The sequence below is a fragment of the Cricetulus griseus genome, chromosome 4 (genome assembly GCF_003668045.3).
Source record: "Cricetulus griseus strain 17A/GY chromosome 4, alternate assembly CriGri-PICRH-1.0, whole genome shotgun sequence".
NCBI classification, from domain to species: domain Eukaryota; kingdom Metazoa; phylum Chordata; class Mammalia; order Rodentia; family Cricetidae; genus Cricetulus; species Cricetulus griseus.
The window spans coordinates 17,092,450-17,112,820 of record NC_048597.1 but is presented as its reverse complement, the minus strand read 5'-3'; the positions used below and the strand labels follow the sequence as shown (position 1 = coordinate 17,112,820).

The window sequence follows — 20,371 nt, the reverse complement described above, 5'->3', positions numbered from 1 at the left end:
GTCTCATGTAGTAAAAGGTGGTGAGTTAAAAATTCAAATTTGAGTACTACATATCTGCAGCTAATTTGTAGAAGTCCTGTTTCCTCAGTTAATAGGTAGTCTGTAGGTGTTCACACTGTCTCAACTCTGTACTTGGACTCCCTTTAGGTAAGCTAGGATTCTATTCAAATCAGGTTAAATTAGAATTATTGTTGGGAGGCTCAGGCTTTGGAGAGACACAATTTGGAGAGGCAAAACTTCTCCTAGGGAGATGTAACACACAAATCTACTCACTCCAGTAGGGAACTGACAACAGATCAAAGTGCAGATACCACCAAGTGCAGTTTGGTGAACCAATGGGTTTTAGTAGGGTTACTTATAGGAATACCGGTGAGGGGTTACTTACAGGAGCAGAAACGACTCAAAGATAACCATATCACAAAAGCCCACTCCAGTGGGTGACAGTTTACAGAGCTGGGAACCTGGAGCACACTGCATAGCCTGCAGGCAGCTCAACAGGTTAGAGAGTGTCCTGTCCTGGTAACTCAGTTGGTCTAAACCTCTTCAGCTCTGGCTGGTCTCTGCTTCTTGCAGGCAGCTGGTCTGGTCTGAGAGTCTGCAGCATTGCTAAGCTTGGTTGAGCCTTGTTGGCAGCTTGGCTCATCAGAGAGACTTCTTTGTAGAGCAGCTTTCTTCTGTCTGAGAACTCTCAGGTTTTAAGGTTTACTCTGGGAGGGAGGGGTCTAGTGAATCTGGTCAGTTTCAGTGACTTCCTGAACTATTTTCAGTGGTTTCCCTTCTTTAAATTCCTGCAGGATGGAATGTTTTAATATTGGAGGAAACTGTTACAGAACTCTCTCTCTCCCTCCACTCTCTCCCAATCTCTTGTCTCACTGTGAATACACCACACCTGGAATGTAAGTGGACACATTTGTATCTCCTCAACATCAGAATTTATTGAATAAGTTCACAAGTTAAATCAGTTTCCTTGACCGCAATGTAGTGCTGAATTCTCTTGCTAGCTGTTAGCAACCACAGGTTATTCTAATCCAAAGTTAATTGCTAACATTTACTCTTGCTACACATTGCCACACACACACACACACACACACACACACACACACACACCAAATCACACCACACTATACCCACCATTACATGATTACATTACAATGATTACAAAAGGGTAAAAGAGGCCCAGAGTTCAACAAGAACTACTGGAGGTAGAGGCAGAGAACTGCATGCAGCCTGCAGAAACCTGTATCTTTCATGTCCTTAATTGGTGGCACTAATTTTGGCATTTCCTCCAGGGATGTGATACTGTTTTTGATTCACTATTTTTCCTGGCAGAGGCAATGCTAAAGGCTTCCATTTAGCCTTTCCAACTGTAACAGTCCTTACTCCATTGGTCAGGGAACCCATATTGGAATTCTGACTTCTAAGTATATTTATCCCAATTACATACTCTGAGGCTGGTGGAATGACTGAAGATGTTTGAGGACCCACTGGAGCTACTATGGTAAGACTTCAGTCAAAACTCCATTAGGTACTTGACCTTCCCAAGTCCCTACTTTAACTGGAAGGTCACAGTATTTTTTTGGGGGGGTCTCTTGGAATCAGCATCAATGCAGAACTGGTATCCAATAGATCCCAGAAAGTCTGATTGTTTTCTTTCTCCCAGTGTACAGTTAGTTATCCCTGTAAAAGGTCATAGGTCCCTCTGGGGAAGGACTACAGAAAGGCTAGCAGTAAAACTTTTAAGTATTTTATCAAGGTCTCTCCTAAGGGGAACCGGGCCATCCCTTCATTCAAGGAGTTCTGGGTCTGCAAACTGGCTCAAGTCTGGAAATGGCTTCACTGGGTTATGTTGCCTTTTGCCACAATCCAAAATTTCAGTAGGCTTCTTATCTGTTCCAAGCTTGGAAACACCATGATTGATTAGCCAGCATCACATGGCCAATGAGTCAGGCCGCCATAACATTCACTTTGCCTGAGCTGACTGACCATCACAGGTCGGGCCTTTTGGACTTTGCTGTGTCTATGCTTCCCATTATGATAACCACAATCACCTTGCCTTTGGAGAGTCGGTGCTGCCACCTGGCCCCTGCTTTTTGGGGGGCCCAATTAAACCCATTGTGTTTCATTCACCCAAATGAGCAGCAGCGTCTCAACACTGAGATCTGGCACAAGGGAAGTGGCAACAACAAACCTATGAAATGTGCTGGAGCCTTTCTCCCGATTTTGCACCTTACAGAATTCCTAAAAGGCACATCTTCTGGACCTCCCCAGTGTGAGGGATTAGGCTGAAGCAGTCCACTCACCTAGCACTGCAGTTTTCCTGAGCCTTAATTAAAATCCTTTCATCAACACCAAGCCAAGGGATATCAGGCATCTCCAAATCCTTTTCCATAGGCCATCTTTTGACAGAGGCTTCAGCCAGCTATTCCGACTTTTGACACCTTGGTTAACTGTTGGAGCTTCCATATTAAACCTAGAGTCCCCATTCAGAGGACTGGTTTTATGGTCCTTCCATCATTATCTCACACCCTTAAACATCCATTCCCAGATATATTCTCCAGACTTCTGCTTGAAGAATTTGCAAACTCTTTAAGCTTTTTAGTTGGGTAGTGCACCTTCTCCTAGACTAAGCCTTTTTCCCCTGTAGGAGCTTTTTTTTTTTTTTTTTTTTTTTTTTTTTTTTTTTTACTTCTGTTTAAATCATTATTGTACCACCAAGGTAACTCTTAGAAAAGAAAACATTTAATTGGGGGCTTGCCTACAGTTTTCAAAGGTTTAGTTCATTATCATCGCAGCAGGGAACATGGCCACAGGCAGATGGGATGCAGGAGAAGTAGCTGAGAACTACAAGCATGCTGCTTTATAAGGCAAAACAGGGGAGAGGAGAGAGGGACGGAGGAAGAGAGAGGGATGGAGGGGGCGGGGAGACGGGGAGGAGAGGGCAGAGGAGAGAGAGAAAATGAGTATCTGGGTTTTTTGAAACCTCAAAGCCAGCCCCCAGTGACACACTTCCTCCAACAAAGCTACACCTACCCCAAAAGGGGCTGCAGCTTCTAATCCTTCTAATCCTTTCGAATAGTGCCACTCCCTGGTGACTAAGCATTTTAATATATGAGCCTATTGGGACCATTCTCATTCACAGCTTCGCACCTGTTTGTTTTCCTTTCTGGTTCAATAAACAATAAGCCACTCCCAAATGTTCTTTATTAGCTGCTACCTACTGAGCATTTCCCATGCGCTCTGCGGGGTGCCAACCTTTTTCCGTGCATGAGTTCGCGTTCACTTTGCCCCCCTCCCCCCGCCCCCAAACCGCCAAGTTTCAGCCACTGAACTGGTTGCTTCTATTTTCTATCTCCAGATACGGGGCTCTTGTGAAATTCCACATCTCTACAGTTAAAAATAAACGTTATCTGGGAAGAGCATCCAAGAATAGACAGCAAGGACAAGCCTGAGAACAACAGCATGGGAGAGCCACAGGGTACATTGCATAGACTGCTCAAACCCCCTAATTCCCGAAGAGCCACTCCCGTTCACCATGCCTAAAGCATTTAGCCACCCCCAGCCCGCCCCACTTTTAAAGCTCTCTTGTCCTAGTGGGCTAATTTCAGGGCGGGGTTGACTCATAAACGCAAGGAGGAGAAAAGTCCAAGGTATTTGTTAGATCTTGAGCCGCATCTTACGGTGCCAGCATATGCAGGAGCGGAAGAAAAGCCTCTCCCGGGCCTTCCACAGGAACCTATCCATTCAAAAAGAAGGCGACAGATTCGCGGATCGCCCAACCGCACACGGGTGGCGGGAGGCTGGCAGCCCTGACCACGGAATCGGGCGGCTGCTGTCGGGTGGAGGGTAGGAGCCTAGCTCAGGGTCTAGGGAGAGGGGGCAATTCTGGCCTGGAGCGGGCCCCGGAGGAGGGCGTGCCTGCAGTTTCAGCCGGGAGACTGGCAGGCTGGTTCACAAAGCAGCAATCTAACCGAGGGAAGAAGGCTCGGAGGAGCAGGAGGTGGCTCCCAGTGCAAGCAGGTGTCAGGCGCTAGCCTGCAGGAACTGGAAGGTTCCCCGGAGGGGGACGCGCGCTGCGCCCAGTTTCCATGGCAACCCCAGGGCGCCAACACTGCGGGCTCTTGCCAAGGGGCTCCGGACGGCTGCCGGAAGTGACGCGTTCACCTGCCGAGCTGGGGCGGGGCGCAGAGGTGCCTTCGCTGCTGCCACCGCCGGGAGCTACTCGGCAGCGTACCAGGCTCGGGAGCACCGACGCTCTGGGAGCGTTTACCTGCAAGCTACGACCGGGCGGGCCACCATGGCGCTGCTACTGTGCTTCGTGCTTCTGTGCGGGCTTGCGGGTGAGTGGGGCATCCCTCTGTCCCCGGTCCCCTGCGCCCGCAGCCCGCGGCCTCCCGGGAACAATGGGGCGTGGGGGGAGGGGGCGGCTCAATTTGGGGCTCCGCTGTGGTGGTGGCGGCGGGTGGGCACCCACGCACCGGGGTGATCTGACCCGGCCACGCGCTCCAGCAGCCGGGAGTGTGCATCTGCCCCGGGAGCCGCGCAGGGGGCGTGGGGCGTCTGCGCGGCTGCGGAGCGGAGACCGGATCGCACGGGAGCGGTGGCCGGGGCTCGTGGAGCAGCGTGCGGGGCGCGCCTCCAGGGCAGGTTACCCCGGGGGACGCCTTTGCTTTATCTGCCCTTGTCTGTTTCCCGCGTCTGCCTTGGCTGTTGTGTCCGCCGGCATTCCCCGATTTCCAGCCTCCCGGCTGCGAGCTTTTAGGTATCGTGTAGTCCAGGCGGGGAGGCTGAATTACAAACGCCATTATTGAGAGGAGACTGAGCCATTCGGTGTCAATCCTGGCTACCTCTAGGAAAGGAGCACCCAAGCTGAGCTAGCCGGCTGGATTTTGGTCTCCAAAGAACAGGCTAGCTCGACCGAGCCACCCTTAGACACCGGGTATTAGGGGGCTGACGGCCTGAAATCAGTGTTGGGGAGGATATATCCCGGGTTTGTAATGAGTTGATTTCGTTTTTTAAAGACCACGTTCAGGTGGTGAGTTGTTTGGTGTTAGGAATCGCCTGGGTCATCTTTCGGCTGCAGAGCCTTTTTCCAGAAGGAAAAAAAAAAGGCATTTAAAAAATGCCTGGATCCCAGGACGCACAAACATTTGGACACTTAGAAATTGATCTTTTCCTGTATTTTAACTAGTTGATCTCATTGACTATACTATGCATTTGGCGTAATTTTAAACCCAAATGAGTCATAAAAGGATTCGCACGTTCAACTCTAGGAGGCACGCACACTCAGTGTAGTCACCAAAGATGATTTTGGGGAGGGTCCCGGGAGTTGGGGAGGAGGTTGGATTGGCGGCGGCGGCTCTGTCTGTTGGGATGGCTCGCTCTGCTTCCTGTTGAAATGTTAATTCCATTGTTGGATACTACAGCTGTGAACATTACTCATGGGATCAACATTCTATTAACACGTCTAATCTGTGGATCTCAGGCTATCGCTCAGCCTCCACCTTTTTTGATACAGATCTTCTAGGCTTGGCTGAAATTTCGAAAGTAAATCTTTTGGGAAACACGAAGAACGATTGAACCAGTCTACCAGCCCACCTTTGTTTTGTAAAACAAACTCAAGTTGAGTCCATGAGGTTGTGTTCCCTGGAGGAAATATTGGTTAGAGCAGGTCCCAAGCAGAAACCTTAGGAGACTGAACACCTTCCTTTTTTATATTTATTTTTTGGTGATGGAATGGGGTATTTTTTTCTTTTGAAATACCTCTTTGATAGGCACTCGGTTAAGGCTGCTTTAATATACTTAGCCATTCAGTTCGTACAGTGGGTTAGTGAGTAAATCATTAAAGGACAATTGTTTTCATCTAAACAGGACAACTATTTTCACTCCAGTTTTTCTGCTTAAGAACTCAGAAATTTCCCAGGCACACCCCCAAGGACCCCCCCCCATCCAAAATCCCAACCTCAGGAACTAATGGATGTATGCCTTTGAGTGTTGGCTCTTAGATGCAATGGTAAGAAGTTTATTCATTGCCAAGACAGTTGGCTAGTATTTGCAAGATAAGCTTTCCTTATTAGATACTGCAGGACTATATAGACGTGTCTTTGAAAGTTTTTTTTAAATAATTTATTTCTATTTAATGTTCATTGGTGTTTTGCCTGCATGTATGTCTGTGTGAGGGTGTCAGAAGCCCTGGAACTGGAGTTACAGACAGGTGTGAGTGCCATGTGGGTGCTGGGAATTGAACCGACGTCCTCTGGAAGATCAAGCAGTCAGTGCTCCTAACCCCTGTGCCACCTCTCCAGCCCACCCCTGGTCTTGGCAAGATTGAAAGAGTTTTGCGTTATGTTCTGGATGCTGATGGGGCTGTTTATTGTCTATGTAGTCTGAAGTCATACGGATAGGAGCAGTAGTGGAGATGGAGCTGTAGTAGAAAGATTAAACCCCTGATTAAACAGTTATTAAGCTTGTCCCCCATCCCTCCACCCTCCCACCCCCAGCAACCAAATCTGACCTCCAATGATAGCATAATCATTGGAGAATAACCTTGAACACTTGACCCTTCTGCCTTTTTCCAGTGCTAGATTTAGGAAGTCAGGGCTTCAAGCACTCTACCAACTGAGGTACATACATCCCCGGCTGTAAGTACCACTTTCCAAATGGCTAGTGTTGTTGTTTAGGGATCCAAAGCTTGTCTGGAACTCAGATGCATACACAGCAAATTTGGCAGCAGCCCTGCTTGAGCTTCTACCACCCCCTGGATTTACAGGAGTGCACTTGTCTCTAGGGCTGTATATACACTCCTTTAATCTCTCAAGCAACACTTGAGGGTATGTATTTTAATCATTCCTATTGTATGAGTAGAGAAACTGAGGCATGGAGTGGTCGTGTAAATTAATGTGCAGCAGTCCCAGTTTTGCTGTTCATCTTGCTCATGTCACTGTGAGATTACACCTTTGAAACAGCCACTTTTCTCTTTGATTACCTCTAATTGATATTCTTAGTTCTAACACTGGCCACCCGTCACTTATGAAGAACCTGCTGCTGGTTTGACCATGTGTCAAATATTGAAGGCTTTTATGACTAGCCTTCTAATTTCATGGTTTTGGCTGAGTGATTTTGGGTCACTGGGGAATCCACGATTTTCCAGGCTTAGGACACTGTTGGAAACTAATGTGCCTGATGTACCATTCCATGTACCTGACGTGGCTTTGTTTTCAGAGTGTCTCATGTAGCCCAGGCTGGCCTATAACCAAGGATGGGCTTTGAATTTCTGATTCTTTTGCCTCCACTTCCCAAATAGGGAGATTACATATGTGAACCAGCATTTCTTTTCTTTCAAATAAACAAAAATAAAAAAAAAAGCTATTAAAAAAAAAAAAAACCAAACCTGCTGGGTGTAATAGGACACGCCTTTAATCCCAGCAATCTGGAAGCAGAGGCAGATGAAACTCTGTGAGTTCAAGGACAGCCTGGGACAAAAACAAAATAAAACAACAAACAAACACACCCAAACCCAAAACAACCAATTCTTTGGGATTTTTATACATGTATATGATGCATTTTGATCTTAACAACTTCCTGTTTGCTTTTCGAATCTTCCTGGATGACTTCCTTCCCCTGCTATGTTTTCCCAATTTCATGTCCTTTTCCAGTCCAGTGAATCCATTCAGTACTGTCCACAGGTGCAGGGATGCAGACCCGTGCACTGGAGGATGGGCCACCCACCAAGGTCAGTTCCCTGAAGGTAACTGACTCTCCCTATTCCTCAGCTGTGGGTGAGGCTTCATGAGTTCCTCCTCATCTGTGATGGAAACTTGACTGGCTTCCCCTTAGTGCCAGCATTTCAGAATGTTGGGTGCCGCTGGTTTTCACTCTACCAACATGAGCAAGACTGAAAAAAAAAAAAAAAAAAACCTGATTCCCAGTCACTTGCTAGACGGTGGCTAAGCCACAGTTCTAAGTACAACTCAGTTGCTTTGTGTGTGCAGAACAGGTGTCCTGGAGACAGGATTGGGAGGATGGATGTTGGTTAAAGGATTCATTATTATCAGAGGAATACCTTTAAGAGATGTATCTGGACATGTTGACCCTGGTTAATAACATAGTCTTGAAAATTGCTGAGTAGATTTTCACTGTTCTTACCACAAAAAATAAGGATGAGGTAATTGTCTATGACTTGGCTTGATACAGTCATCCCAGAGTGCACTGGTGTGCTCCTCCCTTCTGTGCTCCCCCTTCCCTTCTCTGCTGCCCCTCTCCCTTCCATACGCCCTCCTCCCTTTGATCTCTGGCTCTCTCTCTCATGTAGGCAGGCTGTCCTGGCCATCGTTCTCTTGCCTCGGCTTCCTGAAAGCTGGGATTGTGGGGTTCTAGGAGTGGGCCTCCACACCACCATCTCAGTGTTTGGCTCTCAGCTCTGCGCTGTGTTTACCAAAGGTAAAGCTGTCCCCTGTGTGGAATGAGTTTATCTCTTTTAAATCTCTGACACCTAGTTTTGGTTCTTCCCAACCAGTGGACTTGTCCTTCACTGCTTTCTAGCTTTGCCATGGTTTGGCACAGAGCCCTTTTTACAATCTATCCTAAACCTGGGTGCCCTCATATCTGTCAGTGTCACCTTCAACTGGCTGATACTATATGAAGATAGTTTCTAACTCAGCTCACTTTGGATTCTGAACTACTATTTCCCTTTTCTTTCTTTCCTTCCTTTCCTACTTCCCTTTCTTTTTCTTACCCAGCTCCCATCTCTATTTTTCTTTCATTCTTTCTGAAGTCTCTTTCTGTTGCTAGGGCAGGTTAGCCCTAGCAACTATGGCTACAATGTAGCCCAGGCTGGCTTTGAACTCTCGGCAACCTTTCTGTCTCAGCCCTGGCTCCCCCAGGTGCTGGGATTATAGGCATAAACTACCACACCTGCTTGAGTTACCAATGGACTGTCTGACAGTCAGTTTTCATTTGCATACCTTAGATTGTCCAAGTCCCTAAGTAAACTTTTCCATTAATTAATGGATCAAAGGGTCTATTCATTCAAGTATTTATGGCTTACTATATACTATGCTCTGTGCTAGGGGTCTCTATAACAGTGTATGACATTGCAAATTATAAAATGTATTAATGAAGATGTGGGGATTTGTAATGAAGGATGTGTCTTGGGGGTTGAGAAGTTCAGTGGATATAAAGTCTGTAACAAATACTGTTGAAACCTTTATTGTACATGAGTCATAGGATGGCCTGGGCTGGGGCCTGAGGTTTTTTGGTTTTTTTTTTTCTTAATGTTAACAAGTGCCATATGATGTCACTGCTGACCATGTTTAGTGGACAAAGATGTAAAGGTTGTTTTGAGAGTTTGGCAGAAAATTATAGGTTGGTCAAGTTCACCCTGCACACCCATGATCCTGAGAGGCTGGCAGAGTTGTGAAATGTCTCAAATGGTAACAAGGCAGCCATTCTGGAGGCAGGTACAACTGCCCGCTCCAGCAGGACTTCTGGCTTGATCTGAGCATGAATGCCCCCTGTAGACTCTAGGCTCAGTGATGTTGGCCTTGGCCTTGAACTCAGAGAGCTGCCTGCCTCTAGTCTCCCAAGCCCTGGGATTAAAGGCATGAGCCATCACTGCCCTTCAATTTTTTTTTTTTTTTTTTTTTTTTTAAGACTTCATTGTTTTTACTTTATGTGTAAATTTTGCCTGTAAATTATGTATGTATACCGCTCCATGCCTGGTGGTGTCTGGGGTGGCCAAAAGGGTGTCAGGTCCCCTGGAACTGTAGTTACTCACTGTGTGGGTTCTGAAAACAGGACCCAGGTCCTCAGAAAGAGCAAGTGCTGTTACCTTCCGAGTCATCTCTCCAGCCCTTGACTAGGACCTTTATTTATTTATTTATTTATTTATTTATTTATTTATTTATTTTTGGTGAGGGGGTCTTTTCGAGACAGGGTTTCTCCGTGTAGCAGCAGCTCTGGAACTTGCTTTGTAGACCCAGGCTGGCCTCAAACTCACAGAGATCCACCTGCCTCTGTCTCCTGAGCCCTGGGATCAAAGGTGTCTACTCCCCCCTTTGACTAGCATCTTAAGGAGACAGGAAGTAAAAACAAAATTAAAAACATACAAACCAGTAGAGAGATTTTTAAAAAGGTCTAATCCCAGGAGAGGCAAAGATCAGCAATTCTGAGTTGAGGAGATAGCTGCTGAGAGATGCTAACTGTGAATAAAAGTGAAATAGGTGGTGGCAGAAACGTCAACCTGTAAGCACTACAAGATGAGAGCGTGGAAGCATCAAGGCGTGATGAGGATTGCTGGAGAGCTAGACAGGGAGGTTGTCCTAGAGACGGTGGAGAAACGAGGCCAGCAAACAGTTGTGAAATTGGGGTCAATGGATTCCACAAGGACAGTGTCTGTCGTGGTGAAAGAAAAGCTGGATTTTAATAGGTTGTGTGGGTGTCCAGTTAGTAGAGAATAGAAACTGGACTTTGCACATTGAACTTTTAGGCCTGATTCCAAAACAGAAAGACCAGATCTTGCCTTTTCTCTCTCCAGATAAAAAAATCTCAAAGACCTCGTTTATTTAAATATTGTTCTTCCTGCAGATGAACTCCTGAACACTTTGGTTGCTCAGGGATGACACTCTTCTATCTCATCTCTTACATCTGGACCTCATCAGGGTTGAGCGTACGCTTCTGCAGGCTTTCAACCCCGTGTTTCCAGAACCTTCATCACTGTCGTCTTTTCCTGTCTTAACCAGATTTTTTTGAAGCAGCAGTTATTTCTTTTCACTTCGAATCCTTCTTTCACATGATTCTGTGAAACTGCAGGGCTTGTGCACACCGAAGTTACCACTGTGGCTACATCACACCTCATCTCTTAAACCTTGCAGCAGAAATAGCATTGTTGGGGCTGGAGAGTCGGCTCAGTGGTTAAGAGCTGTGGCTGTTCTTCTAGAGGACCCAGGTTCAAGTCCCAGCAACTTACATGGTGGCTCACAATCATCTATAAGTCTAGTCTCCGGGGATCTAACACCCTCCTCTAGCCTCTATAGGCACTGCATGGTAGCCATACATATAAAATTAAAAATAAAAACCAAACCCTGGTAAACAGTCTTTCCCCTTTTGGACTGTTGCTTCCTTCCCACCTGATAATCAGTCTCTTTCCTGCCTTGCTCATCTTGACACGCCGTGCTGTTTCCCACTTGTGCCTGGAGTGCAGACTTGCCAGGTTTTGTGGTTTCAGTTACCATTCCCATGTTTCCAGCCGCTCTTTCTAGTCTCTCGCAGCCTTTGCCCATCAGATCACACCACCCACTAACATCTCCACTTAGACTTCACTGGGCACTGTTCCTTCTGACAATTTAAATTCACCCAAACCCTCAGGCAAAAATGTGGGCGTTTGACTCGACTCTCTTCGTCTTGCTCCCATCTGTTCTAAGATGTGTGTCCCTCCAGCCACGAGCTGTTCAGGTCATGATAACATAGCATCTGTTAAACTTGTTGAAATACCTTCACAGCTGGCCTTGCTTCGGTGAACTTTCCCCTGTGTGCCAGGCCTATCCCTTTAACTCCTGACTCGCCTTATCATGACTGTTTTTCTCACCAGCCTGACTCTTTCATGAGATAAGGCACTGTATATGCCCTCCCTAGCTGCTCACATTCATTGGATATGTGCAGGAAGGTCTACATGACACTTGGGAAGGGACCTAGACTGGAAAGAGCATTTAAAGCCCAGAGCCGGTTGATAGGAGAGGTGAGCCAGGCCAGGCTGTGTCTCACCACCTGGCCAGCTCTGAGTCAGCTGTGCCTGGGTGCTCAGGAACAGGAGGTGTCTGTTTCCATGCCAGCCCAAGCTTTGGGATTCTGCTTCTAGTCTGTTCTTTGTCTCCACTGGTTGCCACATTTCCCCAGTCCACACACAAGACATTATCAGGTTAGAACTGATCCTTTTGTGAGGAAATAAAGGAGGAGGTTAAGCTGGGGGGGGGGTTTGATGGTGTCTGTTCAGTGGTCAGCAAGTCATGGATGTGAACTCTGAAATAATTTTTAGAGGAAACCAGGAAACAAGTAGCAGCTAACCTGAATAACCTCAGAGCCTGGGCTTCCTGGTTTGAATCTTAACTTACCCTCCTTTGGAAAAGAAACCCAATAGTCTAAAGCAACAGTTCTCAAACCTGTGGGTCTTGACCCCTTTGGGGTCACATATCAGATATTTACATCACCATTCCTGACAGTAGCAAAATTAGGGTTTTGAAGTAGCAATGAAATAGTGTTATGTTTGGGGTCATCGAATCATGAGGAACTGTATTAAAGGAAGGTTGAGAACCACTGTTCAAAAATGATTGTTCGGATGGTTTCTATATTTAGATTTTCTTCTTGAAGCCAGAGAGGGAGAGAGCACAGTCAGTAAAAGTAAAAGCTGTTTGGTAGGCAAGCATGAGGATCTGAGTTCAGTCCCCAGAACTCATATAACAAGCCAGGAGTACTTAGAATAGCAGCACAGAAGAGGCCAAGACAGGGATATCTGCCAGTCCTCGGCTGGCTTAACCTGCATCATGAGCTCCCAGGCCAAGAGACTATCTCAAGAAAGCCAAGGTGGATGGTGCCTGAGGATGTCCTTACATGCATTTACATCTTCATACACATGTTTACCTGTACACACACACACACACACACACACACACACACACACACACACACACGAAAGATGTTTTCTTTTTCCTTATTCACAGTGTCTTGTTAGGCCTCACCCTTCCTGAGTGATGGGATTCCAGAAATCTATCGTGGTGGCTCTGGGGTTAGATAGTTTCCTAGAGACTAGAGAACTCTTTTCTACTTCATTTCTAAATTGGGCTGGAATTGCAGATGGAAGAATGTGAGGAGTGTAGGTGGTCCCCTTGGCACAAGGACAGGATTCCTTCAGAAAACTGCAGCCAGCTTCATCGTTCTTCTGGGGCTTTCCGTTTCTCATAGTTTTCTTCAGATTTGCTTTTCCTAGCCCTTTACCCACTCCTGGCTAATGGAGGACAAAGTTAAAACAAGTTTTCTATTTAGTAACAGTGGATGTTGAAGGTGGAGAAGGTAACTATTGATGAGACCAAGCAGGTAACATTGTATCTCTGATGCTTTCGGCAGGTGGCTCTGGATGGAGCCTTTCTTCTTCCTGGTCTCACCTTTTTTTTTTTTTTTTATTTGGAACGGGGTTGGCTACTTTAGAGTGTAATCCTTAAAGGTCTCAACTGGAGTCAGCTGTGTTTACAGCTGGTTGTAATGACACAGCGCTTGGAGAAGACTGCTTCCTGCTCTGTTGCAGGAGGGAAGGAAGGAAAACTGCCGGTCTGTTTTGGAGTATATTATTATCAGTGTCAGGGTTCAGTGTTGTTCTGTAGTATTTGAGAAAATGGCTTGGCACAGGTAAATGAACTAACATGTACACACCCAGGAAATACAGATGTCTTTGGAAACATTCGTTTCCGTGACTTGAAAGATATTTAGACTGCAAGAAGGAAGGAGACTCGTGTATACTTTTGCACCTTCTGAAGACGAAGACACAGGTGTGATTTCCCAGGAGCTTTTCAGGTTTCCTGAAGACCACATAGAAGCTCTGACTTGCAGATGAGCCTCTCAAGGACTCCTGAGGGCTAAATGCCATGACTCACAGCTTTCCTAAGTCCTTAGAGTATGACTGTCACCATTGTCTGCAGACTCAGCACCAGTAAACAATGTTTATAACTTGGAAACCAGGAAAGTTCCCGTGTTTTCAAGTGGACTAGACAAATTTTCACCTTGTTTTGTATGGTAGTAGCGTTGCAGTAAGAATTGAAGACTCCTTCAGTGTTCATTGCAAACATTATCAGTTCAAGCCAATCTAGAGCCAGGTGGTGGTGGGCACGCCTTTAATCCTAACACTCTGGAGGCAGAAGCAGGTGGATCTCTGTGAGTTTGAGGCCAGTTTGGTCTACACATCGAGTCGTGAGATGTCCAGGGCAGTTTACAGAGGCATCCTGTCTTGAAAACACCAGAAAAGAAACAAAAAAAACTAAACAAAACCAATCTAGACTGGGATTGAAAAGTGAATATACCCTGGTTTTGTTCTAGTTCTTTGACGCCATGCCATCTCTGTGCAGGCCAGGCTGGAGTTGATCTTGCAGCTGGCCAATCATAGCTTCTGAAATTCTGTGACCACAGGAATGGGCCACCACTCAGGGTTCTTTGGTTTTGAATCTATTCTCTTAATAGCCTTGGGATAAGGACATCCATTGTTCAAAACTGTAGGAATCAAAGCTTGCATCCAATTAATTGTTGCCATGACGTCCTATAGTGCTGTACAATGGAAATGCTGCCTACATATAACATTAGAAATTTTCTTCCAGTCATCTCTGAAAAAAGAAAAGGTGAAGTTAATTGAGTAACTTTTAACCCGGTTTGTATAAAACACATTTCCATATATGATCAAGTTAAACACAGATTGAGATAGTAAACTTATTTTCCATGTAGGCTTGAAATTTGGTTAGTGTTTCTATTTATAGCTCTTTTCAGCTTGCCTTAGTCCCTTGTCCTGTAGCTGGCAGTTACCATACTGACTGGCCTAGATCTAGAATGGAAATCGGATATTCTGCTATAGGCAGCCCTAGAATGAACACCTACTCTGAAAATGCACAAAAGCAGCATGTCATCATCAAGACTAATGGAGTATGGCTTTGTATTATTCTTGTGAGGTTTTACCTTTCAAATAGTTATGTGTGTCACTGTTGGTGGTGAGCTAAGTGAAGTCTCTTGTTTTCTTAGTTTCTTTTAATCATCAGAGCCATTGTTACATGGTGACAGAATTATGTCAGCACCCCTTATTTGATAGTGATGAACACTGTGCATTTTACATGGAAGATCGACAAAAAATGTATGCAAAAATTGCTGTCTTAAACTTGCCCATGGGGGAAATAAATGCATTTGTGGAGGTGCACCAAGCAAGCGGGCTACAGTGCCTGTGGTAATGGATGAGGAGGAGTTTGAATTCACTTTGGGACATTGGGAAGGCATTGATACCATGGTTAAAGCAGCCAGTTTAGACATTCGTATCACAGGATGTAAGTGACCTTTTCTGTATTGATTTAGGATTTTTATTTTATTTTATTTATTTATTTTTTAAGGTAGAACACTATTTACTGATTTCGGCATGCCCATTTGTGTGTTACATTTCATATTTCACCCGGATGTGTTCTTATTGCTTTTGGCAAGTAGCTCCTTTCCAGGCTTATGCTAATGAAAAGGGAATAAGAAGGGAGCTGAGGTTTTTATGAGTAAGGAGGGAGGGAGGCAAAGATTTCCTAAAATGGAGTGATACATAGCATTTCATGAAGGTGATGAAAATATTCACCATGGCAACCATTCTTCTTTTACCCATAATGCTAAATAACCTATTTGCATTTGTTTTGTCAGGCACATTTGAAATTAGCAGCCACAGATTGGAGACCAAGGGGAAGACAGTGTACAGCTTAGATAGGAAAGGGCTAGAGACACTGGTCAGAGTTGATGTGTGGATGCAGCCTTTCAAAAGAGGGTCTTTGTGAGGGGACTGGGGGGCGGGGTCTCAAGCCAGTTTAGCTCTGCTTTTATCCACATGCCCCTTGCCTGCCTTTCCATGATTGCTTACATTTTCCTTATTCCTGGTTTCTAAATTCTATAGTAAACATTTGTAACAAGCAATCTCAATTCCCGTTTGAGGTTTGAGGGAAGTAATACGTATTTTTTGCTGAGGTGTTGCAATGGGCCTCGGGATAGAGATAAGGCACCGTTCTGGGAAGGCAAAAGTCAGATGTTTTCTTCTTTAATTTCTTGCACCCCGATGTAAACTTAAGCATAATTGGACTGTGGATCTCCAGCCTTTCAGGTGTTTCACCCTGTTTCCAAGGTTTTATTTCTCTGAGGTCTTCATCCTTCCATCCAAGTGTTCGACGACGTGTATTCCCTTTTTGTTCTAGTTTCTTTTCTTTCACATGGACTTGCAAGCATGTTCTACAACATTTCCCATTTCAACCTTTACTTGGACAGGATCTCAGTTTGTCTACTGTTTTGTCCTCTTCTTGAAGGCCATGTTCCTCAAAATAGTCACTTCTGTTTCTGCTTGGATGCCCCAGTCATTCTAGTCAGATGTATCCCATTCTACGTCCACAGAGCTAAGGTGGAGTTGACCTAGGTAAACCAGTGATTATTAAACCTCGTAGACACATTTTAGTGTCTTTTCTTGTCATAATAAATGTTGAATTCTTTCTGTTTGGAAAACTCTATGACACACAAACTAAAATTATCTGGAAGGAGAGAGCCTCAATTGAGAAAGTGCCTCTGTAAGTTCAGACTATAAGGCATTTTCTTAATTAGTGATTTATGGGGGAGGGCTCAGCCCATTGTGGGTGGGGCCATCCCTGCACTGGTAGTCTTGTCTTGTACAAGAAGACAGACTGAGCAAGCCAAAAGGAGCAAGCTAGTAAGCAGTGCTCTTCCATGACCTCTGCTCAATTCCTGCCTCCAGTTTCCTTCCCTTTTTGAGTTCCTGTCCTGACTTCCTCCAATGTTGAACTGTGCTGTGGAAGTGGAGGCCAAATAGAGTCTTTCCTCCCCAACTTGCTTTTTGGTCATGGTGTTTCATTGCAGCAATAGAAACCCTGACTAAGACAGATGTTTTAGGCATGCACCACCATGTCCGGTTTATGGCATGGTGGAGATCTAACCCACCAGAGCTTCCTGCATGCTCGACAAACACTCTGCTAACTAAGCTGTAATTCCCGCCCAAGATGGGCTTTTAAGATGACAGGGTATTGCCTCCTGCCTTCTGTTTATTGAAGAGAGAACACCAGTTTTGCGCTGGAGCTTGTCCTTTAAACATTTTTGTTTTATTTTTTTTAAAACTATGTGTTCATGTGTGAGTGTACATGCCTGAGAGTTTGGAAGCATTGGATACCTGGAGGTGACATTTCAGGCAGTTGTAAGCTGACTGGCAAATATGCTGGGAACAGAACTCTGGACCTCTGGAAGAACAGTGTGTGTGTCCTTGGTTGTTTTTATTCTTCACTCTTTGGGGAGTCCGCCACCCAGCTCCCAAACAAATCACATGGAGACTTCTTTTTACTTATGAATGCCTTGCCTTAGCTAGGCTTATTTCTTGCCAAGTTTTCTTAAGTGAAATTATCCCATCTACCTTTTGCCTCTGGGCTTTTTATCTTTCTCTATACATTTCTTTACTTCTTCCTCTGTGGCTTGCTGTGTAGCTGTGTGGCTGATGTCCTTCTCTCCTCCTTTTCTTGTTCTTCCCTTCCTCTTTGCATGCCAGCCTGGGCTGTTTTTCCCTCCTGCCTAGTTATTGGCCATTCAGCTCTTTATTAGACCATGTATTTTAGATAGGCAAAGTGACAGTTTCACAGAGTTAATCAAATGCAACATAAAAGAACGCAGCACATCTTTGAATCATATGTTGCACAACATAAACAAATGTAACACATCTTCAACTAATATTCCACAGCACTATGTGTTCTTAACCACTGAGCCAAGTCTCCAGACCCCGGTCTAGTCTTACGTGCAGTATTTCATTTGATCGTACAGTAATGTAGGCAGTATTACAATTTATTCGTTCATTTCCCAACACAAGGTCTCACTGCACAACCCAGGTTGGCCTTGAACTCACAAATATAGACTAGGCTAGTCTCAGATACATGGTGATCCTCCTGCTTCAGCCTCCTGAGTGCTGGGATCTGGGAATATGCCACCACACCTAGATGGCATCATTCCTATTTATGTACACCTTAACGTGAAAACATCTAGTTACCATGAGGCTATAAACTGCTTAGGGACAATTTTAGAAACTAACTTTGAGTTTGAACTCAGATCTGGCCTGCCAGCCCTGGCTGTTGATTGGGTGAGTCACTTCCCTGATTCAGGCTGTAAATGCTATCCGCTGCACTTGTTGACAGGTAGATGCTGAGCTACTAAGCTGTTGTGTGCTGATAGGAATGGGAAGCAAAGGTGTCTTTTTGGTTGACTGATGATGACACTTGAAGCACATTTAATTCTGAAATAGATCATTTAATTTAACACCTTTAATTTATGCCTGAGGCCCAGGGAGGCAACTTGTCCAAGGTGGTCCACAGTGACACAGACAGAACTAACACCCCCCCCCACCCCCCCCCCCGTGTGTGTGTGTGTGTGTGTGTGTGTGTGTGTGTGTGTGTGTGTGTGTGTGTGTCCCAAATTTGACAACAGATTACTGGTCTGACATTTACTTCTCTCCTGAAAGGAACAATCCACTCGGACTCTGATTCATATGCTCCTCCCAAAATGCTACTTGCTTAGTGTAGATGTTGGGGAGCTGGCTCAGCATTAAAAACAGGTGCTGCTGTTACAGAGGACTGAAGTTCAGGTCCTGGTATCCATGTTGTGTGGCTCATGACTACCTGTAACTCCAGCTCCAGGGCATGCGATACCCTCTTCTGGCCTTTGTGGGCACTGCAGTCAGGTACACAAAGCCACACTCACATGTACGCACACACTCAATTAAAAATACAAACAAACTATCAATTAAAATAGAAGCTTAGTGTAGAAGAGGCATGTTTCAACCCCTGCCCCACCCCACGGGCAAGGAGGGTTTCTGATGATGGACTCCGAGGTTTCTAGCGATTTGGGAGATGAAACCACTTTCCCTGTGTCCCTGCAGGATGATTGTAGCTGAGGAGCCCTGTCCTGTCCCCACCTCCTTACCGTTGACTGTGGCTAAGATGTGGTCAACCAGATTGATTTGTGTTTTGCTCCATTAGAAGTTGAGCTACCTCTCAGTGTCTCTGGTCCTTTGCAAAATAAGGATACTATTACTATCTCTGTCATGGCAGCCCTTTAATAATATAGTTCCCCATGTTGTGCTGACTGCTGATCATAACAGTATTTCCATCGCTACTTCATAGCTGTAATTTTGCTACTGTTATGAACTGTAGTATAAATATCTGATGTGCAGATGGTCTTAGGTGATCCCAGTGAAAGGACTGTTGGACCCCCCAGGTTGAGAACCTTTGCTATAGAGCATTTTGAAAAGTGTAAGACATTTAATGAACACATTTCCTGTTTATTAAGATGATGGTTTCAAGCTGGGTGTTGTGCTAGTTCTTATTGTTGCTAATTTATCTATTAACTTTCTTAACTCCATAGATAGAAGTGACAGTTGAACAACTAAAATATAGCAACCGCCACCCTCCTAATTTCTACTTCCCTATGAGTGATTTCTTCTCCTCCACGGCCACATATAAAGGACTAGTTGAAGTAATTATATTAACACATTTAACCACTCCCCTGCCCATATACCTCCCTCCCTCCTCTTCCGCAGGACACTGATTGGCTCAGTGTGGCCTGAAATTCCTGGTATTGACCCAGGCTGACATATCGGTGTCAGCCTCTGAAGTGCCAGGATTCTATGTGTGTGCCACTATGCTGAGCCCAGCCCAGCGCCATTCCCCCCCTCCCCTTTCTGGTAGAAAAACCAGGGCAGTCAGGTGACCTTCTAAGCATTACTAATCCCGAAGGAACTTCCTGGCTAGAAGGTTGGCACAGGTTGGTGAAACAGGAATGAGTGGGTCCCAAGAGCATAGATAAGAGTGTCCTTTGGCACAGGCCTGACGTATCTGTGATGTGTTCAGGGATAGCAAGTCTGTGGTACTGGTGGTTAAACTACAAAATTCTGCTTGTCCTTACCAATCACTTTAATGTGTGGGCTGCTGTTTCGTTCAATTTACTTCTTGAAGTTAGGCCAGAAAGCTGTCTTTTTGTCTCAAATTTACTGTAAAATCGAGGCAGGTCTTCACAGGATGCTTGCTAAGGGAAGTTTCGGGTGATGGCTGACCTCCGGCATGAGCATGTTGTGTAACAGTTTTCAAAACCAGATCCTGCTTTCAGGCAGTGAAGCAAAAATGCCAGAATTATCAACCTGAAGATCGACAAGTCTTCTAGAAAAGGGGACTGGCGCTCTTCTGAGGGATATCTCAGTGCTATCAATCGCTGCAGATTGCCTGACATTGTGCAAACCCCCTTCAGGTCCAAGCAGGTTTCTGACGTTAAGGAAGTTAAGACTATGTTGATGGTGGAGGAAGAAAGGACAACATAAAACTGCATTTTGAGTTCTCCCACACTGTAAGGCAGGGAGGCCAGGCCAGTTAGCTTCAGAGTCCTGGGAGCTAAGAATATTATCCTGTTATCTGGCTTTGGAGACATTCTGTTAGTAACATATGTACCTTCCACCCAAAGAACAAGGAAAGGTGTCTGTGTGCTAACAAGGAGGCTTTAATTAAAAAAAAAAAAAAAGAACAGAATTCTTGATTGTTACGAATCTTGATTAAAAATAGTATTTTCATCTGTGTTATTG

The 20,371-nt window shown here is 45.2% G+C and overlaps 1 protein-coding gene across 1 annotated transcript in view; it reads left to right on the top strand.

Annotated features, from left to right (window-relative positions):
* The first annotated feature begins 4,085 nt into the window (after window positions 1-4,085).
* Cxadr (CXADR Ig-like cell adhesion molecule) overlaps window positions 4,086-20,371 on the top strand; it is a 36,370-nt gene continuing 20,084 nt past the window's right edge. The window contains exons 1-2 of the mRNA XM_035443635.1: window positions 4,086-4,759; window positions 8,309-8,436. Of these exons, the coding sequence (XP_035299526.1) occupies window positions 4,086-4,759; window positions 8,309-8,436 (802 nt within the window). The remainder of the gene's footprint in view (window positions 4,760-8,308; window positions 8,437-20,371) is intronic.